The 25292-nt window shown below is 48.6% G+C and overlaps 1 protein-coding gene across 2 annotated transcripts in view; it reads right to left on the bottom strand.

Moving 5' to 3' along the window:
* Positions 1 to 22335, bottom strand: part of LOC105920543 (membrane-associated guanylate kinase, WW and PDZ domain-containing protein 3) — a 34996-nt gene extending 12661 nt beyond the window's left edge. The window contains exons 1-16 of one of the 2 annotated variants that reach the window (XM_036143656.1): positions 22060 to 22335; positions 14658 to 14709; positions 14323 to 14566; positions 13287 to 13403; positions 12886 to 13005; positions 11526 to 11699; positions 11276 to 11453; positions 9721 to 9791; positions 9329 to 9496; positions 6612 to 6778; positions 6107 to 6197; positions 5269 to 5440; positions 2368 to 2980; positions 1748 to 1811; positions 1376 to 1585; positions 953 to 1222 (exon numbers count right to left, since the gene is read on the bottom strand). In XM_036143656.1, the coding sequence (XP_035999549.1) occupies positions 953 to 1222; positions 1376 to 1585; positions 1748 to 1811; positions 2368 to 2980; positions 5269 to 5440; positions 6107 to 6197; positions 6612 to 6778; positions 9329 to 9496; positions 9721 to 9791; positions 11276 to 11453; positions 11526 to 11699; positions 12886 to 13005; positions 13287 to 13403; positions 14323 to 14566; positions 14658 to 14699 (2701 nt within the window). In that variant the 5' untranslated portion in view covers positions 14700 to 14709; positions 22060 to 22335. Of the gene's footprint in view, positions 1 to 952; positions 1223 to 1375; positions 1586 to 1747; positions 1812 to 2367; positions 2981 to 5268; positions 5441 to 6106; positions 6198 to 6611; positions 6779 to 9328; positions 9497 to 9720; positions 9792 to 11275; positions 11454 to 11525; positions 11700 to 12885; positions 13006 to 13286; positions 13404 to 14322; positions 14567 to 14657; positions 14710 to 22059 lie in introns of those variants that run through there. The other variant, XM_036143658.1, reaches the window with a different exon arrangement.
* Between the last annotated feature and the right edge of the window lie 2957 nt (positions 22336 to 25292).

Below are 25292 nucleotides of genomic sequence, written 5' to 3' on the forward strand. Positions count from 1 at the left end.
TCCTGGACTTTGTCATTAGAACAGACAGAACCAAAAGAACCCGGGTCCAACTGAGCCCAGCAGCTCGTCTCACATGTGGTTCTGCTGCAGCTTCCCTCTGCAGGGCGTCTGCACTTTGAACCGTCTGGATAACTGCAGGCTGTCCTACAGAGAAACAGTTCACAACTTACGTTTGGAGTCTCTGATGGACCTCAGAGCCAACTGGAGCCGGTCCAACATGGTCCAAAGTCCAGAACCCAGCCAGGAGGGAGAACCAACAACCCGACACGTCCTGCGTGAGCGCCGTCTCTGCCTCTCTGAGGCAGGCTGCAGCTCCAGCTGTGGGAGTCACACTGAGGCGGACCTGAGCTGCAGAGCGGAGGCAGCCGGAGGGGGCGGGGCCACAGCAGCTGGGGGCGGAGCCACAGCAGCTGGGGGCGGAGCCACAGCAGCTGGGGGCGGAGCCACAGCAGCTGGGGGCGGAGCCACAGCCAGAGGGGCAGTGGAGGTGACTGCTGAGTTCAGGTGCTGTGACTGTGAGAACGCTGCCTCCTGGTGGCCGCGCTGGCTAGTGCCGCTGAGGAACTGATCGGGTTTAAAGGTTCTTCAGGATACGGTCCAGAACCAACGGCTCCATTTTGTCATTTATTCTAATCTATTTACTGGTTTATTTGGCTTTAACACATTTTAGTTTATTTTAAATCCCCAAAGCCAGAACCAGCTGAAAGGTCCTGCTCCAGGAGTCCAGATCCCATGTTCTGAGAATCAAGGTTTGAAGAAGTTCAGAACATCACAGGTCCACAAACAGAACCCTGTTCAGAACCCTTTAAGCTGTAGGAACCAGCATCAGTCAGTAAATCTGAACACCACATCCTCATTATTCAGCACCAGCCTCATTTCTGGGTTCTCCAGAATCTTAAACGCCTCGTTGGACACTTTTCTTAACAGATAATGATTTTAGGTCATCACTCACCTCCGCTCACTTCCTGAGAGGCGATGACGAACCCAAAGCCTTCCCCCGGCCGCCTCCTCAGCTCCACCTCCACCGTCTTCGCCCCCCCTCTTCCATCTTTGGTGACGGCTCCCAGAGCTCCGCCTCCACGCACCGGACCGGCGCTGTCCTCCACGCCCTGCAGGTCACGGGGCTCCAAGGTCAGCGTCACCGGAACCGAATCCAGGAAGCTGGTGCTCTGGATGAGGCTGGAGGCCGAGGGGCCGTTAGGGGTCTGAGCAGGAGGGGTCCCTGGAGAACAAGGAGGAGTCAGACTGAGGAGGAGGAGGTCCCAGCAGGAGCAGGAGGAGAACAAAACACCGGCTTCACCCAAATTCTGCAGGTTCTAAAATGTTCTGCAGCTTAACGTTGGAACCTGGGAGCTGTGGATGGAGGAACGTTTACCTTGATGGGTCCCTGCAGAGGGCAGCTGGCCCTCCTGCGGCCCCTCCAGGGCCACGCCAGCCTGGCTGAGCGGGGGGACGCCCCCCAGAGAGGCATCCGTGGACGGGGAAGGCAGTTCGGTGGAGGAAGAGGAGGAAGGCGTGGTGAGGATGTGAGGGGAGGAGAGGGGCTTGTAGAGGTTTGGCGTGACGAGCGGAGAGGAGAGCGGACCTGAAGAGGACAGAGACACAGCTGGGACCCAGATGTCCTGACACGGGGCCAACGGTACAGACTATTACAGGACGAGTGCACTGCAGCAGCATCAGGACCCTGGACCACGCATTGCACCTTTAATAGTGCAGGACCAAGGTTTTCATTAGAAGTTCCTCCTACCTCCTCTGTGCACCAGCAGCACCACCTCTCCCTGTTTGGTGTGTTCCTGCAAGACCCTCTGGACCTGAGGAACAAAGTAGGTCTGGTTACTGGACACGTCTTCAGGGGGATGGAAAGGTTCAGATGAGGAACCTGCTCAGAGGATTTACATCAACAGCTTAGTGTCTTCTGTTAAAAACTGGCCAGTAGTCTTCAGGCCAAGTCTGATCTATAATCCTTTGGATGCGTATCACTTTCAGACTAGTTTCTCTGGAGCGGCGGCGCTTTATTTGACTGCATCATAGCGCTCTGTCAATTAGCTAAAACTGAGGAGAGAACGTGGTTCCTCAGGTTCCTCAGGACGTTGTTCCAGGGTTACTTTGAGAGGCGATGTCTAGTTTCTCTGCAGCCGGCAATCTAAACCGTTCTCATTCTGGTAGGTTCTACGTCCATCAAAAGCAGATCAAAAGCACAACACAGATGGTGTTTTTGTGGCCCAGTGTCTGATCTGTAACCTATCTGGTAAGATCTCCTATAAGATCTCCTCACATCTCTATCAATCCTGAAAAGGTCTTTTTTTCCAGCAGGCTCTGGTTTGAACTAGGACACTGAGTCTAAGTCTGACCTAAGCGTATCATCACCTGAGTGAAGCTGAGGCTCTGCACGTCGGCTCCGTTGATCTTCACAATAACATCTCCAGCCTGCAGCGAAGGACACTGCCTCCGATCCCAAACCCGCCTCACCACAGCCTGCTGGCCTCCCTGTCCTCCCACTGTTATGCTGAAGCCCAACCCGCCGCTCTCCCTGTGTCCCAGAGCCACGGGGACCAGCTCTCCTCCATGCGCCGCCCCTGGTGACCCGGCACCAAGAGGCAGCAGCAGACCTGCGGTTCCTCTGGAGGACAGAGGGGTCAGCGCATGGTTAGCTGGACACCCGTTAAAGCCACATGGAGGGATGTCTCTGGGTGGCGTCGCAGCGAGAGACGTCTGAGGCATCGGTTGGCGCTGCGTGGCAGCAGGGGGGGCTGCGGCGGCGGCGGGGGGGTTGTCGCTGGTGGTGGCACTGAGGTTTTGGACACGGCCCATATCAAGCTGAGAGAGGGGCAGTTTGGACAACACATGGGAGGACGAGGACACGTTGGGGAGTGTGGATGTGGACAGGTCGCTCTCTGAAGACTTGGAGCTCTGATGAAGGAGGAGCGAGGAGGAGGAGAAGGCGGGGAGGGTACTACTGTTGTAGCGAATCAAAGAAGACCTGTGAGAAACAGCAGGAGGAGCAAGAAAAAGAACAGAGAGAACAAGTCAGCAGTGAAGGAACTAGATTAATTATATAAAAGAGGAGCCGAGAAAACAAAGAGACGGCCTCATCTGTGACACTTTTAGTGCAAACACTGGAAATAACAACACCGACAATGCTTTGTCTAATACAACTACTAATATGAACTAATATTAATACTGAACAAGGCTAGCTAACAAAGCTAACACCAGCCTTCTCTGCTAACGCTCCAAAGAATAACTGCTAGTCCTGCTAAACACTAATAACACCGCTTACACCCAATGCTGCTAAAGCTACATGGTTAATTCAAGTTCTAGTTGTGCTCACTTAGTTGTTGAAGCTACTAATGCTACAACCGCTAATGCTAACTAAGGCTTATGTTAACACTTAGTGCTTAGCTCTGTTAACATTTCTTATGCTAACCCTGATAAAACTAAATGTTGGTTATGTCAAACAAGGCTAATGCTAACAATTCTTATGTAGAACAGTACTTATGCTAAAAGTGCTGTAACCAAATACTGCTACGGCTAAACATAGTTAGCCCTAATGCTAATTTAGCCAACGTTACTAATGTTAACACTGTTAAAGCAAAAACTGAAAATGTAAATACTGCTTGTGCTCTTGATGCTGACACTGCTAATGTTACTAATGCTAACAAATGAAACTGCTAATGGCAACATTGCTATTGATGATAATCACTGAAGCTGTTAAAGCAAACACTGCTTAAACATTTCCAAATACCAACACTGCTAATACCAGCACTGCTAATTCTGCTATTTTTAAACACTGCTAATGATAACACTGCTAAAACTGCTATTATAGAACACTGCTAATGATAACACAGCTAAATTGCTATTGTTAAACACTGCAATGCCAACAACTGAAATACCTGACATTACTTAGGTAACATTGCTGTTGCTGCAGAATGTATCACAAATATATCATCATTGCAATATTGAAGGAAAGAGGAAATTAGAAATAATTAATGTCCTGTTAAAATAGCATGCAGTCTTTCCCAGGAGTGCAGTTGAAAAGCACAATGTCCAGCCAATTATATCTGTGTGCAACATTCGTATCCCTTAGCAAAACATAGTTTATTCAAGTGTACTACTAGTATACTTATTTCATACTTAAAATGAGGCAGTGTACTAGAACTTTTTATTAGGGCTGAACTATTAATCGCATTTTCAATATAATCGTGATTTAAAATAACGCAATTTCCAAATCGCAGAGGTCTGCAATTTTTGGCTATGTAACAATCAGGGAATCAGACGCGTCCATTAGGTGTCAGTAAAATGTTTTAAAGTGGGTTTGCCTCCACATGGAAGGGAAGACAGTTGCAACAGTGAGATAATCTAATTTTATTACTTGTTTTAGAGTTTGTATAATCATACAAAGCATTAAGTACTGGTCAATCAGTTTAATACATAGACTTGCTTGTTGGTTGGACTTTATCTTCAACAAGGATTGATGTCTAATTAAATTAAAAGCTGTTCTCTTGAATAATATTCTGATCAATAGAAACATTAAAAGTTCATATTTAAAATAGTCCTTGTTTACAAACAACTTTATTTAGAGGCCATTTTTGTTGTGGTTAATGCGGAGAAAAGTCAAAATTGCAGTTTTGATTGAAATATATTGTAGTTAGAACGCAATCATTTCTGCTCCGAGTTTAAATGCTGCGGGTCTTTTAGCAACTAATCTGCACATCGAGGAAACAAATTGATTTGTTGTTTGTATATATTTTGAAACACATGATAAATTAAACTGGAAAAAAAAAATCGCATTAAATCACAATATTAAGAAAAAAAATCGCAATTAGAATATTTTACAAAATCGTTCAGCCCTACTTTTAATAAACTATTTTTAATATACTCAGTAGTATAATGCAGTTATTATTATACTTGACTTGTATTGAAAAGTATAAATAGGTGTTAAGACTTAAGCTTATACTTAAGTATACTTAAAATTAACTTTTTACTAAGGGACTGTGAAGAACTGTTTAGAGAGCAATAATTGTGGCCATTTCAAATGTTATGAACTTGGATTTTTATGTTAATATAAAGTTTCTCCAGTTGGACTGAGTCTAATGGCAGCAGATGAAATCTGCTGACGGTTAAAGAGTGACTGAAGTACAGGCGGGAAAAAGAGGAAAGCAGAAAATCAGAAAATATATCACAATTAATATCTTCATCGCTATATTTACCCATATTATCGCCATGACAACACTCTGGGATATGGTGTGGCCTAAGCTAGCGCAGACTGACCTGCGGGTTCCAGCGCTGGATTGGCCGCCCTCAGAGTCGCTGTGACTGGTTGGAGTCCTCTCTGCAGAGGGAGGGGGGAGCTGCGACACCTCTGAGGATGTGGGGGTGGGAGGTCCAGTCAGACCATTTGTCATTGGCTGAGAGTTGTAGGAGGGTGGGGTTTGAGTGGGACCTTGAGAAAATGAAGGGATAAAATGATTACCTGATTCATTGAAGGTATCTGGGTTGATTTTAAGAGCTGAAACTGAGGAGTAACGCACACAGATTATATGGACACCATCTCTGGTTATCTTTCTTTCCCCAGTTTGGGTGTTTAAGCATTTCTTGGGAAAGAACCAGAACTAATGCTGCGTTCCAGTTGCACTCGGATCAGAAAGATCAACTGGAATGGCCGATAAAGTCGGACTTTCCCTTTTGGAAAGTTGGAGAACGTTTTTAAGGCTGATTGTCGGATCCAATATGGAGGCTCCTAGCATCAACAACAGGAAGCTGTGATAAAACATGTTTAATTTAAAAGACACAGCTGTAGGAGTGCGTCTAAAATCACTGTTACATGTAGCAGCTGCAGCTCTGAGCCCAACAAATTCAAAGTGGTGTATAGATGTGGAAAGCAAAGCTTTAAACGATATTTATAAGAGGTATTATGAAGGAAATAACAGCTTTCCTGGCTGTCGCCTATTGGAATCCTGACCATTTGTTTTTATTTTATAATCCCGACTGTTAATGGAAACGCCTTTTACGCAGGTGTACCCCATTTCCAGCTCCGGAGCAAAGGCAACGCAGCATCAGCGGATGTTTTTTGTCCTGAGGTCGTAAAGTCTGGGTGGACTGCTCTGACCTGGCGTGATGCCGTTGGCGTCCAGCGTGCGGCTGTAGGTGAGGTGCGTCAGGGCTCTGGTGTGGATGGAGGACTCGCTGGGAGTCTGAGGCTGCATGAGGAGGTCAGGTAAGGTGTTAGAGCATCATCAACAGACCCAGGATCAGGTGTTTTCTTCTTTCAGCCTCTCTCTGGTTTCTGTTTTTGACACAATATTCTTTCTGTTGCTGCTGAACTGAGATCAGGGAAAGAGCCTGACTGTCGTAATGACATAAAGTACAGTTGATAATACATGTTTATATTGTTACTAGACCCTGTTCTTCACACCAGCCTTTGGTGAAGCTTCTGGACATTTCAGGCTGAGTTTTGAACCACCAACCTGGTTGGCCGGCTCCCTAACCACTAGGCCACTGCGCTGGATGACTGTTGCATTCAGGTACGGATTATTTGCTGCTAGCACCGATCATGTTTCTAAGGTCTGATTATTGCAGGAACATAAAAAGTTCAGTAATTCTAGTGGTACCACCTCCAGGTTCTGTTTGGGACAGCCGTCTGGGTTGTAAAGCATCGGGTATCCTCTCCTCAGCACCACATCCACGCTCTGACCCATCGGCACCGACTTCAGCATCTCCACCACCTCTTTGTGAGAGCGGCCCAGCACACAGGAGTCGTTGATGTAGACCAGGATGTCCGCTGCAGGACCAGAAGACACAAGCAGCTGTGAAATGTTCTGACTACAGGTGCTGGTTGGAGCGGACCGTTTAAACAGCTTTATTCCTCTCCACCCAACACTGCTGCACATGTTCCAGTTACTTTGGACACCACATTACACCAAGAGCTCACTGCCGGTCCATGACCGGGTCCAATCAGGTCAGAACCTGGACCTGGTCATGGTCCAGCTCGTTTCTGACCCAAACTGAGCAGCTCCTCATTTATATCTGCAGCCTATGGTTATAATAACCGGCGAAACCACTGAAAGTAGATCACGTGGTGCAGATTAGTTTTTATTTGGTGAGAACAATGCAGAAGCCCAACAGATGGACCATAATTTTCTGTTTATTAATCTGTTATAACTGTATTTCACAAATTAAAGCTCAATATTTAAAAAGGGGGACCGGAGGGTGTGTTCCAACTACAGAGGAATCACACTCTTAAGCCTCCCTGGTAAGGTCTATTCAGGGGTTCTGGAAAGGAGGGTCCGTCGGATAGTCGAATCTCGGATTCAGGAAGAGCAGTGTGGTTTTGGTCCTGGCCATGGAACACTGGACCAGCTCTATACCCTCAGCAGGATTCTGGAGGGGGCATGGGAGTTTGCCCAACCAGTCTACATGTGTTTTGTGGATCTGGAGAAGGCATTCGACCGTGTCCCCCGGGGGATCCTGTGGGGGGTACTCCGGGAGTATGGAGTACCGGACCCTTTAATAAGGGCTGTCAGGTCTCTGTACGACCGGTGTCAGAGTCTGGTCCGCATTGCCGGCAGTAAGTCGGACTCGTTTCCGGTGAGAGTTGGACTCCGCCAAGGTTGCCCTTTGTCACCGATTCTGTTCATAACTTTTATGGACAGAATTTCTAGGTGCAGCCAAGGTGTTGAGGGGCTCCGTTTTGGTGGCCTTAGGATTGCGTCTCTGCTATTCGCGGATGACGTGGTCCTATTGGCTTCATCAGGACGTGATCTACAGCTCTCACTGGAGCGGTTCGCAGCCGAGTGTGAAGCGGCCGGGATGAAAATTAGTGCCTCCAAATCCGAGACCATGGTCTTGAACCGGAAAAGGGTAGAGTGCCTTCTCCGGGTTGGGGAGGATGTGCTGCCCCTAGTGGAGGAGTTCAAGTATCTTGGGGTCTTGTTCACGAATGAGGGGAAGATGGAGCGGGAGATCGACAGGCGGATTGGTGCAGCGTCTGCTGTGAAGCGGGCGCTGTACCGATCCGTTGTGGTGAAGAGAGAGCTGAGCCAAAAGGCCAAGCTCTCGATTTACCGGTCGATCTACGTTCCTACCCTCATCTATGGTCACGAGCTTTGGGTCGTGACCGAAAGAACGAGATCCTGGATACAAGCGGCTGAAATGAGTTTTCTCCGTAGTGTGTCTGGGCTCTCCCTTAGAGATAGGGTGAGGAGCTCAGTCATCCGGGGAGGACTCAGAGTAGAGCCGCTGCTCCTCCACGTCCAGAGGAGCCAGTTGAGGTGGCTCGGGCATCTGGTCAGGATTTAGCTGGTTCTCCACACCTGTCCGGTGGGCCGGTTCCAGGCTGCATTGTGGAGTCCTGCAGACACTGACTCCTGGTTGGTGCTCTGCTGATCCTTTCTCAGCACCAAATGTTCTCTTCGAATGTCACATGGGAGCTAGCTGTTAAAGCTAACTGCCTGCCTGTCACATCCAAGCATGAAGTTTCCAGAAGCTTGAATCCCAGAAATGCATCTTGATGAGCAAATTATCAACATATTCAGCAACGTCACCGTTCCAGCGTCTTTATTCAGGTTGTCAGCGCCGTGTCTCGCTCTCCTGCATAGCACCAGGGGACGGAGAGAGCTGGTCTTCCTTCTCCAGGTTGGTGACTCTCGTCCAAATACTGACTTCATTCCTCCAGCTTTCATAGCGTTTCCATCTCCAGATGTTGGTGGAACTGGTTAGGTTCCATCCTCTGGCTCCAAGGTGAACACAGAGAGAACGCCACTTTGTGTTGAGGTCAACAAAACCTTTATTCCCTCTTGTGCGTGAACACCGGTACATCCGCCGTGGAACCGCCATGGGCCCTGAGCCACGTTGGTGGAAAAGGCCTATGAGGTTCCTGCTCAGCTGCCTGAAGGAGACACTACAACATCTCAATCAAGCTGAGGTCTGGACTTTGACTAGACCACTGAAATACCTTTTCTCTTCCAGCCACCCTGTTCTAAACCAGCTGCTGAGTTTAGGATCAATGTTCTGTTGATGACCCAGTTCAGCTGCTGGGGAGATGTTCTCCTGCTGGCGAGATGTTCTCCTGCTGGGGAGATGTTCTCCTGCTGGGGAGATGTTCTCCTCACCCAGGTAGATGTGCAGCAGCAGCTGCTGAGGTGATTGCTGAGGTGTTAAGACACACCTGTAACGCTGCGCAGGAGCAAACTGCAGAAAGTCCTGTTACAGTGATGCATGATCACTGATCAGCAGAGGAGCTGCTGAGGAACCCACAATGCTCGTACTGTTTTAACACACAGAACATCTGTGGAAGGCCTTTTTTAGCCTGATTCCATTTCTGTATCCATACCTGTACTCAGAGTAGGTGGTCCTCCAGGTGTGACGCTGTACACCTGCAGAAACTCTTGAGGGCGACTTCCCCCGACGATGTTGAAGCCAAAACCTCGAGGACCTTTAGAGAGCCTGGTGTGGATGGAGTAGCCCCTCAGCTGGCTCGGCTGGTCCGTGAACTCTGGAACTGCCAGGAAGCAGAAAGCTTTGATTCAGACGTGATTTAACGTCTGCAGACGCTGATGAGCAGCTGACAGGGCTACTCTGCCTGCCACTAATAACGATGAAAACAACGTTCTGCTGGCAGAAAGTGGACTAATGAGAAACTAAAAATAGAAGCAGCAGAATAGTGGTTTTAGGACAACGCTGCCCCCTGCTGGCAGTTGACTGAAACATGAGAAGTTAGATTACGTTCAGTGCAGGGCGTCGTCTCTTTGCTCTGCGTTCGAGGATCCGTCCAGCTGGTCGTCTTTGAGATGTGACTGAAAAACAGAAAAAGATCTCCAGCATCATTCCATGTTAAGGCCTCTGTCACTTTATTCACCATCATGAGTGCTGGGATACTGAAACATGTGTTTCACAGGTCTACAGCCTGAGCTTTGGGTCCCTGAACAGTTTGCTGGGCTCAGGACTGCTGCCATCACACCACCGTCTGGATTTAGATGTTGTCCAGGTTTAAAGGTACAAAGCCACGGGATATGCTTATAACAAAGACCAAAAACCGTTTGATCATGATTAAATAAGCTTACATACACAAGCGTCCATCCTGAGAGTGTTTTGATCCTTTTTGAGGCTAAAAATAACCCCAGCAGGGGGCGCAATGAGCCGATATAAACAGACGTGGCGCCATCTACCAGCAGTACCACAGAACTATTAGAAAGCCGAAGGCGACTAATGAATTACTTCTGAATAATGGCGGACTGAGCCTGACCCTCTGCAACTCCTCGCAGTAAAGCAGCAGCTCTGCGTGATGAAGACCAACGTTAACTAAATAAAGCGATCTGCAGAAACTCTAAGAGCCTCATATCAGAACATTACGGAAATACATAAACAGGGACACTGCATGAAGGTACGAACCGATCAATCGATCTATGTGTAATGTTTGTACGTCAGACTGTAGAGGCATTGCTATCATTATCACCATATTAATAAGAACATTTACTCAGGTCAACTCTGCAGTCCGGTCGTACTGTATTCCCAGAGACATTCCAGCATTTTCCCTCTGGTTTTTACACCTTTGTTCATTGTTTCAACACTTGGCTGGGAGACGCTAATAGCCGTTAGCTGCTTCTTAGTTTATCCCGTGCTGCACACACGCAGTATCATACTTCCATTGTTATTATAAATAAACACAACGGCTTTATTTGCCAACAAACTGAGCAAAAACAAAGTGTAAAATAACAATAATTCGCCTGCAGGACGTGATAATCTTTCATAAAAAACTTTGTATGCAACCAGAGTGAGCTGCTGACGTCTAAATAAAAAAAGTCAAATAACATGGCTATGCTCCTTTAAGGATCAACTATCTCCAAACAGGATCCGATGGCGCAGGAGCGCCCCCAAGTGGTTGACACCCACAGTTTAAAGCCACAGAATCAGTTTTATGTTCTAATGGGTGGTTGCTGTGATATTAGGGGGGCAGCATGTCCAGCCTGAGGGTGTTAAATGTGGCCAGATGGGCAATTGCCCAGGGTGGCATCAATGGGGGGGGGGGGCACACTAGCAGCAGATAAAGCAAAAAGAGGGACTGGGCTCCATTATCGCCTTCATCATTGTTCTGCCCAGTTTAGTAGAAGCCGCCATGTTTGGTTCCAGTAATGAACCCACATCAATGTTCTGCAGCCTCAGGCTCAGGTGTGCTCAGGTAAACCGTCTCAGATCTGAGATAAATCTGATTTCAGTCAGAATCAAACTGTCTAATTCTGCCAGTACCTATAAAACCAGGTTTGATTAATTCAGTTCTCACTTGATGTAGTACGGCTCCCCTGAGTCACTGTAGGCCAACTCCCAGTTTTCAGGAAGTGGACCTCCTCCTCTTCCTCTACCCGCTCCTCTGCCTCCTGCTCCGTTCTCCATTCCCTCCCGACTCCCGACTGGTAAGTCCCATGACTGGCTGAGTGGCAGCGTTGTGGGTGGGGCTGAACCTGCAGAAAACAGCCTCGTTATGACTCAACCTCACCTGAGCAGGTGTAAGGGGTGGAGCAGAAGGTTTCTACCTGATGGCCCATTGTCCTCCTCGCTGTTGTCCCCTTCCTCCACGGCTTTCTCCAGGTTACTCAGAGACTTGCTCCTTGTCCTGAAGTTCCTCAGCAGGTTGCGGTGCTCTTGGTACGTGATTGGTGGACTCTCTGGTCCGATGTGGACGGGGCGGGGCGTTCCGTAGTAATTCCCTATGATCAGACCAAAACAAAGTGAATTATGGCGTCAGGCAGGGTTTAGGTTTATTAATCAAGCTCCATCATATATCAGAGCTCTGATTACCCCGTATGTTCCTAACAGAGCACTTCGCTCTCAGACTGCAGGTCTGCTGGTGGTTCCTAGAGTCTCTAAAAGTAGAATGGGAGGCAGATCCTTTAGCTATCAGGCTCCTCTCCTGTGGAACCAACTCCCAGTTTTGGTCCGTGAGGCAGACACCCTGTCTACTTTTAAGACTAATCTTAAAACTTTCCTTTGTGACAAAGCTTCTAGTCAGAGTGGCTCATGTTACCCTGAGCTACCTCTATAGTTATGCTGCTATAGGCTTAGGCTGCTGGAGGACATCAGGGTCTATTTCTCTCTCTCTGCTGAGTTCTCCTACTGCTCTCCAATCTGCATTTATTGTTGTTATTTCAGCTTTTAACTTTTTGCTCTCTGTCATTTTTCTCTTCATAGAAGGTACACCTGGTCTGGTGTTCTGTTAGCTGTGACATCATCAGGGGAGGCAGATCATCCTCTATTACCATCTACCATAGAAAGTACTCCTGGGTCAATGTGATGATGTTAATTGGAGCTCTAGGAATAAACTGAACACGACTCAACTGGACCCGTTTGTCTTTCATAGTTGAGCTGTGATCTCATTGTTTTTCATTGATGGGTTTCCCACCCCCAGTTCTTTGGACAGGACCAGGAAAACCCGGGACACGTTTTAACTGTCATGTCTTGGATGTTCTTCTTTATTCAGTACAAAACGGCTGCAGTGCTGACAGCGCCACCTAACAGCGCCGGTATAAAAGTAGCTCAGCTTAGTCTCATATGAAAAGAAATGATTCTGCCTCAGATTTCTGAGCTCAGTAAATCCTGGTGTGTGAATTATGTTTCTATTTTAGTTTGTTTAATCCTGACAGATTAATACGCAGCGGTGGTGGTTCTGATGGGGGGGGGGGGGGCAGGTTTGGTTCTGCAGGTTTGCAGGATTAGAGACTAAATCTTCTTCTTGTGATTTAACTGGAACGCAGTTAAAAAGAAATGAAGCAGCAGCAACAAGGCCCCCCCGCTCCGTGAGAAATCATTCATGCTGGGTGAACCTGGGTTCTTAAAGGGCCAGTACGCTCCTTTTTAACACCTATTACAGGGTGTGGGTGCGTTAGATTTTCATACCTTTGAACTTGCCGCTCTCCAGCAGAGCTCCAGACTCTTCCAGAGAGAAAAACTCCTCGATAGAAACAAAGTTGTAGTCCACACCTGAAATCTCTCCGTCCCGCGGCAGCCTGGTCGTACCTGCCCACAGGACGGCATGATGTCATCAGTCAGAGACGGGGAACCCTGAGCTGCTGTCATGGTGGACTCTGTCTGATTCACATGAAATCTTCACACATTTTAAAATATCCTCTATGTCTGGCTTTTTACCAGGAAACATTGATGTTGTGCTGTATCCAGGTGTTGTCTTGCATGTTTAGGTGTGTTTGATCATTTTCAGGTGTGTCCAGGTGTGTTCATGTGTTCAGGTACGTGTTTAGCTGTGTCCAGATGTGTTTGACGGTCGTTCAGGTGCATCTTACACGGAACGGCGCGCAGGTACAGGTTCTCCCTGATGAGCTGCTGAAGCTGACTGTCCATGGAGCCCGGGGTAAAACACTTGCTGAGGTACAACCTGAGGTCTTTACACAGAGAGGAACCTGACACACAGACACATGATATGATGTCACAGTGATGTCATACAAAGCCAAAACACTTCCTGTTCATTAGTTTCAGTTTGGTTTTGTGTTTCTGTTTCAGTCTGCAACACTTTGAGGAAGGGTTGACTCTCTAGGAGCAGCGATCCTGCTCTGGTCCTCAAGAAGTCTCAGTGAAGCTCTGAAGCTCAAAGGTTCTCCAGTTTCACACCAACTATGATCCCTCAGATGGTTCTGCATCAAGAACCTTTGTTGGACTCAGGAGAACCTTTGTTCAGCTCTACAGTACAGAGTTCAGCGCCTTTAATGAGCAGAAGCCTGATGTTCCCTCAGAGGAGGAATCAGCTTCTCTGGCTCAGAGGCCTGGAAGAACCGCCGGTCAGCAGGAAGATGGATGGTTCTCCAGATTTATGGTGGAACAAGGAGCAGTCAGCCTAGAGCAACATCTGCTAGCTTCTGGACCACATCTTCTCCAGCGACCTCCATGAATTCTTCACCAAGACAATGGAAAAACACAGTCCAGTGGCCTGGCTGAGGAAGAGGAGGGTGCAGACATGTCTGAGTGAGAGACGGCTTTAAAGTTCTGAGGAGTCATGAGGTTCTTCAGGAGGCTGATAGCTGGGAACTACAGGGACGCATCATCAGATCAAGTCTGTAGTCCACCTTTGCCTGACCTGCCTCATGCCACTGAGGTTCCTCTGAGATCTCTGCTCTCTTTGAGCGTCTTGTTACTGAAACGTTCTACAGGTAAACCTGCCTGACCGCTGGACTGAACACAGGACGAAGACGGCTGGACACCTGGAGACAGAACAGAAACCTGGAGGCTTTATGGACTGGGATCCTCAGCAATGCTACAAATGGTCTGGGGTTGCTGGTTCGACGGCTTTTAGGCCTGACCTGCACCTGAGCATGCACGTCTCACCTGGGGACACAGTCTTGATCCTGATTGGATGAGGACAGGAGTTCAGGACTCCTCTGACGTCACCCAGCGTCATCCCCAACACGGGCGTCCCCCCGATCTCTAAGATGATGTCACCCACCGTAGCCCCGCCCCCTGGGGCTGCAGTGACGAATGGAAACTCGCCATAATCAGCTCCGCCTCCAATGGCCAGACCCAGTTCTCCTGAGCCGGTGCCGCCGCCCAGCGGGACGAAGCTCTCCTGGACCTGCAGACAACAGGAAGGAGGAGCTTTACTCAGGACGCTCTGATGATGTGGCTGGTCACAGGTGAGCCCGGGATCACAGGTGAGTCCGTACCTTGGAGCGCCAGTGCAGCTTCTTCACCGTGGCTTTAGACATGGCCGCTGTGCTGCAGACAAAGGAGCAGGTGGTTACTGAGCATGCTCAGTTAGGACCTTCAGACTGACATACAAACAGCAGGTGAAAAGTCTAAAATCTCCAGGTCAGACCAGGTGACCGGTTCCAAGAGTTCACCTGTCCTCCACCTCACCTGTGGGTGTGTCACAGAGCCTGAATCCAACAGGTAAGAGTTAGAGCAGGGATGGGCAACTGGCGGCCCGGGGGCCGCAGACGGCCCTCGTCATCACTCTGTGCGGCCCGCGAATAGATCAATAATAATTTAATAATGATAATTAAAAAAAAACAAAAAAAAAAACAAAAAACTTGTAATTATACTTTTGACCGATAGGGGGCTGTACCCAAACAATAGCGTGCATGGGCCGCTTTGCAACAGCGAGGAAGAAAGTCAAGAGCCCTGGCCACTAGCAGTGGAATAAAGGGAAAACTTGATGAGAAAGTCACATTTTTCAGACAAAATGGGAAGAAGTATGGACATGGGGAATTTTTTTTTGGTCTCTTGTCATTCAGACACAACAATAAACAGCGAGAGCCGACGTGAGTTTTGAAACTGCAAAGCTTTGTCTTAAGCGGACGATCAGACGTGCATCTACACAGCACAGCATTCACAGACCAGTGTGATGCATTCGTGAGCGTCAGAAAGCTATGGTGCATTCAGGAGCATGGGACATTAGATTTTTCAGAATAAAAAGCTAACAGATGTGCATAATCAAAAAGTAACAGAAATACAATTATAGAGCATTCAGTATTGTAAGAAAGCCCACACTGTTTCTGGATAAATCCATTACTGTTTGAGTTAAGTTCTGTTCCGTTTTATGCCTCTTTCCTTGTAAATTTGAAATGACCCATGCTCCTGAATGCATTGATATGGAGTTTAAATTCCTTTTTTGCAATTTTTTTTTAAAGCAAATGGTTTGTCTTTTGCTTAAGGACATATTAAAATGCATTTATATGCAGAAAATAGTTATATGTTGGTGCAGTAAACATACAGATATAAATTCATCTAAAATTTGTTCTTATTGAGAATAATTTGTAGCGTCTTTCATATCCAATTATTTGAAGTGCGTGGTCATGTGGCCCTCCAATGGTCGTGCTGAAAAAAATGTGGCCCTCTTTATCATGGAAGTTGCCCATCCCTGAGTTAGAGTCACATCAACGCAGCCAGACTCCTTAACCAGTTCCAGTTCTGGTTCTGATCCAGTTTCTAATTCAGAATGCCTGTTAGTATGAGGAGCAACTGACTGACACGTCCCCCTCACCTGGGCCCTCACCTGGGCCCTCACCTGGCTGGAGGAATGCAAACATAGAAACAGAACCAGCAGAGTGTTTGAGTAAACATCAGAGCTGTTGTTGAACTTTAACACGTCCATCAGTCTTCAGGTTCTGTTGACTCAGCAGGTTTACTTCTGGATCATTAACAGCGAGAACAAAGAGAACAAAGAGAACAAAGAGAACAACGTTCTGCAGGTGGATCTCATCCATCTCTGACACCTCAAGCATCACGACTCAGACCAGGTGAGGTTACAGGAACCAGAGCCAGAACCAGGACCAGTCTGTGGGTCAGAGCACATGAAGGGCTGCTCTGTAAAACATTTAAATGTTTAATTCCCACAAACACGGCTTAGCTTCCTCCTCACTTCCTGCCCAGCAGAGATTCCTGTGAATGTGGCTGACGGTGGATTTTATTCTGGGCTCCTGACATCATGATGGGTTGGTTGGTAGAGAGGAGCTTCCTGTGAGGAGGCAGAAGCTCCGTGGCTCCATGGCGCAGCAGATGGTGGGCAGCGTGAGCCCAGACACACACTCAGCATGGACGAGCATATGTGGAGTCAGAGAGAACACAAACAGAACCCACGGGGAACGCGCTCGGCTGCTTCTGGCCGCAGGAGACAGGAAGCTGTGAGGCGTCGCAGAGAGCAGAGCGGGACTCAGCGCTCCCAGATTAAAGGTAAATCCTCCTGAACCAGAGCAGTGATGGAGTACCACAGGGTTCCACGCTTGGCCCGGTTCTGCTCGCTATTTATCACCTCAGACGGCCAGAGACCCGATCACGTCCCTTTACTCCTCCTCACGACAGCGTCACCGGGATTTTAACTCACAACCATCTCTGCAGAACATCTGTAGGAGGCCAGCAGGAGGTGAAGGAGGCCAGCAGGAGGCGGTTCTCCTGATGCTGTAGTGTCTCAGCTGTTAACGTGTTTCCTCTGACTGTCGCTGTCACTTCCTGTGTGGAGGCACTGAGGCTCCTCAGGTGTGTCTTACCTTACCTGAGGCTCCTCAGGTGTGTCCTACCTTACCTGAGGCTCCTCAGGTGTGTCTTACCTTACCTGAGGAGCCTCAGGTGTGTCTTACCTTACCTGAGGAGCCTCAGGTGTGTCCTACCTTACCTGAGGAGCCTCAGGTGTGTCCTACCTTACCTGAGGAGCCTCAGGTGTGTCCTACCTTACCTGAGCCTCCTCAGGTGTGTCTTACCTTACCGGAGGAGCCTCAGGTGTGTCTTACCTGTAGAAGAAGTCTTCTCCTCGGTGTGTGTGCAGCAGTCATGTCCGTTCTTACTCTGGTCTCTCTTCCACTTTCCCTCGCCCACAGATAAGGCGGTCAGAGTTCAGTCAATGTGTGTTTAGGGCGGGACTGACACAAACCCCGCCGCCCTCTGATTGGCCCGTTCAGCTGCCCGTCAACACGATGGACACCTGAGTGGTCGGCTACTCAGCTGTGAGACAAAGGAAGTAAATTTGCACAACTCACACCTCCTTTATTGTTTTTCCATAAAAAAACATAATGTTTGTGTATTTATACCTAATCAAATAATAATTATGGCCAAATGTGGCTGATTCTGCCTCTCACAATAACCTAATAAACGCATAAATGTGACGTAGAAAGGTAAAGGTGGGGAAATAAGGAAGTAATAAAGGGAACAAGGAGATAAAGGTGGACGGATGCTGGCTCATCCATCGAGTTTAATCTCTGCTGGAATGATCCGCAGCTCAGAGGCAAAGCAGGTTCTAACAGAACTCCAGGGAGCCCAGAGGACGGCTGGTTCAGAACCCCCGCTGAGAGTGGCCCAGTGGGTCAGCGCCTCTCCTCGGTGGCCTCATCATCTTGTGGTTCTGTCCTGCTCCGTCTGCTCTGGTTCTCCTGCCGGGTGCTGGGAACCAGCACAGATCCGTCTACCCTGGTTCTGCTGGGAACCAGCACAGACCCATCTGCTCTGGTTCTCCTGCTGGTTCTGCTGGGAACCAGCAGCTATCCATCATGGAGATGTTACAGCCTCACCTCCAAAGCTCAGGTTTCACAGAACCAGCAGGAACCGGGTCAAAGGGAACCAGCGGGACCTCCACAGGTTCTGACCACTGCTGGGAGCAGATCCATCCATCTTCAGGCGCCGCTCCACGGTCGGTACCCAGAACTAAACCTGCCTTCTAGAACCAGAACCGCTGCTTTTCCAGAACTGACCCGGCATTACAGATGTCAGCCCAGACTGGACCAGAACACCAGAACAACCCGTTCCTCTCCTTCAGATGTTTGCCTCCTCTCATTCAGCTCCAGCCTCGCTCCCTCCTGGGAGTTGTAGTCTTTAGCATCAAAGCTCTGTAGTCCTTCCAGGAACGGGATGCTGAGCGCTGACAGACGCAGAGCGGCGCCTCTAGCTCTCCTCTCATCTTCATCCTGCTGACAGCTCGCTCTGCTTCATCCTCAGACGTTAACGGCGTTCTGTCAGCAGAACAAACATCCAGATGTTTTCATCCAGAAAGCCACTCTGACCCATTCTGATCAGAGAAAGTTCTGTTCTGATGGTAAAGACCTCCTCTGACCCATTAAAGCTCATTCTGTTCGGTTCCCTCACCAGGTGATGGACCCGTCCCCTGATCAACACCACTGGTTCTGTTCTCTAGAACCAGAACCAACAACCGGACCCGACCTGCAGTGACCTCTAAAGAACAAACTAAGAGGGCTGGACCGGGTCACAGAACCAGAACCGACCATCAGGTCCAACCCGCTGCTCATCTCTACAGAAATAAACTGACATCAGGATGTCAGAGAGAACCAGAACCAGAACCTCCAGTGTTCAGTTTGTCTTTAGGAAGCAAACTGGATCTCAGAACGACACACTAGGTTCTGTTCAGGTTCTACCGGGTCAAACTGCTCCTTCAGGAATTAGGTGAAAGGTTACAGATGATGAAGAACATGGAGGAGGAGGAGGAGGAGGAGGAGGTTCAGCGTCTCTCCCTGCAGACAAAGAGCGACTCTGACAGGAGCCGTCAGTCTGAATCTGCAGCGCTGCGCCGGCACACGCTGATGATGTCATCAGCCCTGCGCCGGCACACGCTGATGACCTCATCAGCCCTGCGCCGGCACACGCTGATGATGTCATCAGCCCTGCGCCGGCACACGCTGATGACCTCATCAGCCCTGCGCCGGCACACGCTGATGACCTCATCAGCCCTGCGCCGACACACGCTGATGACCTCATCAGCAAACGGTTGCCATGGAGATGGAGTCGTCGGTGCATTCTGGCTTCAGCTGCGGGGTCAGAGGTCACAGAGGACGCTGATCCAGGATCGGTTACCATGGAGACGGAGGATCAGAACCACGTCATGAACCTGAGACCTGGGTGGTCCTGCAGCATCACTGCAGAGTTAACGGGCACATCATCCTGGAACCGACACCTGCACAGGTGACTCTACCTGCTCCATACGGATCTTAAAGGGACACGTAGTCATCATCATCATCATCTTCATCTTTTAAATCCAGTGTTTGAAACGTGACTAATTCAAAGTTTCACTTAAAGCCCCGTGACCCATAAAGAGCTTCTAGCCACGCCCTCTAGAACAGGAAGCACGTCTATATATGGATAAGGACATATGAGCTCAACTGCTGGTTGGTTCAAACAGAAGAGTGGACTTTCTGGCAGGAACATGTGGCCTGCAGCTGTGAAAGCTTATTGGCCACAGAGAACGTGAGCATTCCTGCTGTTCTCCAGGATCCTCCATGCAGGGAACCTCAGCGTGAGCCTCAAGTCAGCAGCAGGAGGCAGACTCCTCCTCACCAGCCAGATCAGTGGAGCAGGGAGTCAGCAGCCAGACCACCAAGGTGTTTCCCTCCCTGGACCTAGGACCCTAAAGAACCGCAGCTCCCTGAACTCGTACTGACCCCGCCCCTTCACTGTTACCTGAACAGGTGAGCTCTGCTGCTTCTCCTGCTGTCTGGACAGCCACAGGCTCCAAGTTCACCTTTTGATAGAGTTGGTGCCATATAAATATAATTTAACTGAATTTTGACGGCAGCTCATCCAAATGAATGAAGATTAGGATGTAAATGAGACTTTAGCCCATTTCTAATCTCTGATTTGCGTCTGTCGTCCTGCTGGCAGCTTGGTGTCAGAGACAGATAATAACCAGGAAGAGAAGCATAAAATGCATAAAGATCAGAAAGCCTGAGGGACATATTTAAGATTATTTCCTGGAGGAAACGAGGAGCTGCTGTTCTCCGGGGACGAGAGAACGTAGGTTCTACTCAGAACCGTTTACTGGATTATTCTGAATGACCCGATGAAGTCCAGATGGAGCACAACCAGAAAATATTTTATGAACCAATAAAAAAATCTGATTTAACAATGTTTTCCTAATCTAGTGGTTGATGTTAGTGGATCGTCGTGGTGTTTGGGTCTGGGTCTTTAACCACTGATCCGGGTCGGCACATCCAGCTCACACGGATCAAAGATCTTCTCCACCTCTTCATGAGGTTCTGCAGAGTCCTGTTGGTGACAACCAGCAGTTTGGAATGACGTCACTTCCTGTTTCCTGCTCATAAACCGCAGCAGAAGTCCCACTGGTTCTGTTTCTAACTGAGGAGCAGCAGCATCTCCAGTTAGCTTCACCTTGGAGGTCCAACAGAATCCGCAGCTCACGGTCCAGATTCAGACTCTGTGGAACCAGAACCACCTCTGTGTCTGAGACCTGAGAGTTAGAGAATATTCTAAAGGATCTTCTTCAGTTATTTGTGCTCATGTTTAGTTATTACTTCACATATTTTATATGATCCTCAGAGCACAGATACCAGCAGCATGGAGGACCGACCCAAACAGAACCTTCACTTGTTTATCACTCATGTTTCTTTAGGGTTTGATGGTTTTATTTCATTCCACATCCGTCTGAAATAAGAAGAATCCAAAGAGTTCCTCAGAACCAGAATCACAGAGTTATAAATCAGCTGATCCTCATTTATAACGTTTCAACGTTGGACAAGATAAGCACGACGGCACAAATCACCGTAAACGGTGAATCAGTCCCACCCTGCCGGTGGTGAGCTGCTAGCAGCCACAGCTGCCCTGTGACTGCCAGACATCGGCGCCACCGGACCTCTGACCACCGCCAGCAGGTGCAGCAGGTGCAGCAGGTGGAGCAGGTGGAGCAGGTGCAGCAGGTGGAGCGTCTTGTTTTTGGTGAGAATATCAGAATTTCCTTTAAAGACGTAAAGCAGCTCTGCGATGGACTGGCGCTGGATATATCCACTGAAGCTCAAACGAGTCGGTTCTGGAGGTCGGATGATTACCTGGAAGGTTCTGGGAACTTTGATGACTCTGACTCTGAGGCGGATGGAGATCAGGAGGGAAAGCAGCGTTAGTTCTTCCCACCATCTCCATCAGCTTTAATCCGTGGGCTGAAGGTCTTTTGTGGTTTGGATCTCCCAGGACAGGAAGTTCTGCGGCTGCCAGAGGTTCTGGTGACCAACCAGAAGACCTGCAGACCTCCTGCTGTCTGCAGACTCCGCTGAAATTCTATAACCCATCAGGCAGCTCCTCAGGTAGGTTTACCTACCTGACCAGGTGTCTGATGCACAATTATCCTGCTGAGGTAAATACACGCTTTTATTCCCTCACAGTCACGTGACAGGCGCTCAGGTGTGCTTACCTATCTGCGCCTGATGAGGCTGAACACACCTGAACGCACCACCTCCTCCTCCTCCTGTTACTCCTGCTGCCATTCACCTCACAGCAGACAAAGAGCAGCACATCCAGCTGCTGCACGGACACCATGGAAACACGCGCACGCGCTTCTCACTGCGCTGCCGTTCCACGTCGGAACGCACGCGCACGCGATGCTCTGATGGAGGAGGTGACCGACCCTCCGCTGCCCCCTCAGCCCGGGCTGCGGGCTGCATGTGTCGGCTACAAATCTGCTGACGGAGCCGTTTCCTCGCGCACGAGAACCAGCGGAAAAACCAAAAAAAAAAAAACGGCCGGCAGCGCGCGCCGCGGCGCCGCGTGCCGCACAAACAGCAGGTGAACAGGTGAAAAAGAGAAGCAGCAGATAAACAGACACACAAAGCTGCTCCTTACCTTCATAATGCCTGCCGCGTGCGGTCCGGATGCGCGCGCCTCCTCTTCCCTCTGCTGCTGCCGCGCGCTGCTGCTGCGGCGTGCATGCGCCAGCGTGCGCGTCTGACTGTGCGTAATTGTCCACTGCAGGTAAAAAATGCAAAGCGTTGAAAGGTGGAAGACCACACACACGCATGCGCGCCCTCAGCTCTGCGTGTGGACGTCTTTTTTCCAAAGCACTCATGCGTGCGCGCGCGTGCGCGTAGCCTGCAGGTACAGTGGCGGCTTTACTACACTGACTGTAATGCGTGTGAGAACGTGCACGTGTGTAGTAGAGCCCCGCCTCCGGTGGGCGGGGCCGGTGCGATGGCTGGGGGGGGGGGGGTATTTAGGGTAAGGGGCTGACGTCACCATGGACGGGATCTGCGCGGAGGACAGAACGTGAATGCTGGATGTGGGTATGGCAAGCCGTTAATGCCAAAAATCAGCCTCCTGAGCGTTAAAGCCTGTTTAATGAGTCCGGAGGAAAGAGCTTTTAAATCATCCAGGTAGGAACCTGTGGCTTTGCACCAGTCAGTGTCACACACATATCATGCTTCAGATCAACATCAGTTCTTCTTTTTCTCATTGAAAGCATCTAGTTGTTGGTCTAAAGTGGAACAGCAACACTTTGGTCTGAATTCCTTGTTATTGTTGGGCAACAGCTCTTCTTCTGCCCCTGGAGTAGTTTCTACTTCCAGCGTCTTTAGCCTGGACTACAAAGAATGAGACAGTCTCTTCATACAAGTACTTGAGGATATGGATACATGATAAGCTCTCCTTCAATAGACATATTACTGCTTTGGTTAAGAAACTTAAAGTCAAACCTGACTTTCATTTCAGAAACAAATCTTGTTTTACTTTTAGTGCTAAGAAGAAACTTGGTGGAGCTACGTTTCTGCCTGTAATTGATTATGTTGTACATGCATGCTGCATCTTCCATCTTACGTCATGTTGATTCACTTTATCATGCATCACTAGAGTTTATAACAAATTCAACATCCCTCACCCATAACTGCATTCTTTATGATCTAATTGGTTGGACATCACTTAAATTTGTAGACCAAAGCACAGCTATATCTTTACAAATCCTAAAGGTTAAAAAATAAAACTGGACTTCTGTTCCGAAGCTGAAGACGTTTCTCTTCCATCCAGGAAACTTTCTCAGTCCAAAATGTCTGCAGTAGTGAGAAGTTCCAGCTTTATAGACCTGCAGGCCTCCTTAGAGCTTAGACTCACCTGTAGATTCACCTGGAGCTGGTCGCCCCAACCATGGAGAGTCGTTAGGCTCCTCGTTAGGCTCCTCGTTAGGCTCCTCGTTAGGCTGCTCGTTAGGCTCCTCGTTGGCTCCTCGTTAGGCTCCTTGTTAGGCTCCTCCTTAGGCTCCTCGTTAGGCTCCTCGTTAGGCTCCTCGTTAGGCTCCTCGTTAGGCTCCTCGTTAGGCTCCTCGTTAGCGTGGCTCCCTGGAGGAATGTTGTGGTCACATCATGGAGGTGTGAACTGGAAACTCAGCAGGAATCAAACCTTCAGCTGAGTTGTAAGTTTCTGAAAGTTGAAACCTGAGTCCTCCTCCTCTGGTTAAAGTTGTTTTTTACCGCTTTACATAAATGGCTTCCTTCACCCTCTCTCACACCATCTGTCTTCTCGGTCCAGGATGTGGACATGCTGGTCCTCAGAGTGTCCTCTGTCCCTGAGGAGGACAGCAGAGTCTTGTCCTGAGGAGGAAGCTCTCCTGTGTTGAGCCATGCGTCTGTGGAGACATTGTTTGGTTTCTCAGAAAGCTGCAGTCAGGGTTCCCATCTTGGTTCAGCTGCACTGACCTGTGGTTTGTTTCAGTGCAGCCTACGATCCATGGACCAGTACCGGGTCCGGCTGAGTTAACGGTACTGACCCAGAAGTAAAAGGAGCTCTTTGTTCTGTGGCCCCGTGTTCCTCTGGACTTTACATCCTCTGACTCTGTGGTCTCAGGTAAAAATGTTTCTGTTTAGGTCTCATTTCATCAGTATCCTTGTTTTTTATTCATTTTAGGCTTTATATCAAAGCGCTTAGTGAAAGGTACTTTGGTCTTTGGAGAGTCTGATGTCAAAGCTTTTATTGTGACAACTTTAATTGTTTTATATATTTTAATATTGATGCCAACTTTTCTGTAACAGTTAGCATCCTTAACTGTGATGGTTTAGGAGGTGGAGGTGTTCTAACCACGCAGCTTCATCCAATCCAACTGTAGTAGTAAAGCAAAGTGCTGTAAATGAAGCAACAGGGTAAAGATCATAAGAGCAAATACACAGACTCCAAGACATAAATTAGATAATATAATCACAGCAAAAGATATAAACATAAAGTATGAACTCTAATAATAAAAATAAGTCTACAGGCCAAAATCAACATCTCACATAGTGTCAAAGCCAAGGCCAAGAGGTGAGCTTTAAGAAGCGATTAAAAAAGATCTACTTTGTGCACAATGTGAAGGACTGCCCTAAGCTCACGTTTAGTCTGGGATCCTCAACGAGCTGACCTGAGAGAACGGGAGGTGCATGAAGCTGCTGCAGCTCAGAAAGATAAGAAGAGACTTAAAAACAAATTCAATTCAATTTTATTTATATAGCGCCAATTCATGAAACACGTCATCTCGAGTCACAAAGTCAAAATCAATCATATTATACAGATTGGTGAGAAAGTTTCCTCTCTAAGGAAACCCAGCAGGTTGCATCAAGTCTCTCCAAGCAGCATTCACTCCTCCTGAAAGAGCGTAGAGCCACAGTGGACAGTCGTCTGCATTGTTGATGGCTTTGCAGCAATCCCTCATACTGAGCATGCATGAAGCGACAGTGGAGAGGAAAACCTCCAGCAGAACCAGAACCAGGCTCAGTATGAAATAAAAACTTTACTATGGATCCTGACATGTGCAGGGAGCCAGTGGAGTGAGGCTAAGGGGCGTGTGCTCATACGTGTGAGTGCCAGGAGCCATTAAACACGTTCATTGCAGTAATCCAGCCTAGTGGACATAAAGGCATGGATCTCTAGATGTTCTTTATGAAAGAACGTGCTTTATTTTGGCTGCCTTAACTGAAAAAGCTTGTCCTTACAACTCGTCTGATCGGCATTTAACTCCAAGGTGTGTGATGGTTGGCCTCTTGTACTGGGCGAGGTAACCCAGCTCAATGAGGGGGGTCCCAGCTGTGCCGGTACAAACCATCACCTCAGTCTTTAAATGT

Source organism: Fundulus heteroclitus, chromosome 1 (assembly GCF_011125445.2).
Source record: "Fundulus heteroclitus isolate FHET01 chromosome 1, MU-UCD_Fhet_4.1, whole genome shotgun sequence".
Classification (NCBI taxonomy): domain Eukaryota; kingdom Metazoa; phylum Chordata; class Actinopteri; order Cyprinodontiformes; family Fundulidae; genus Fundulus; species Fundulus heteroclitus.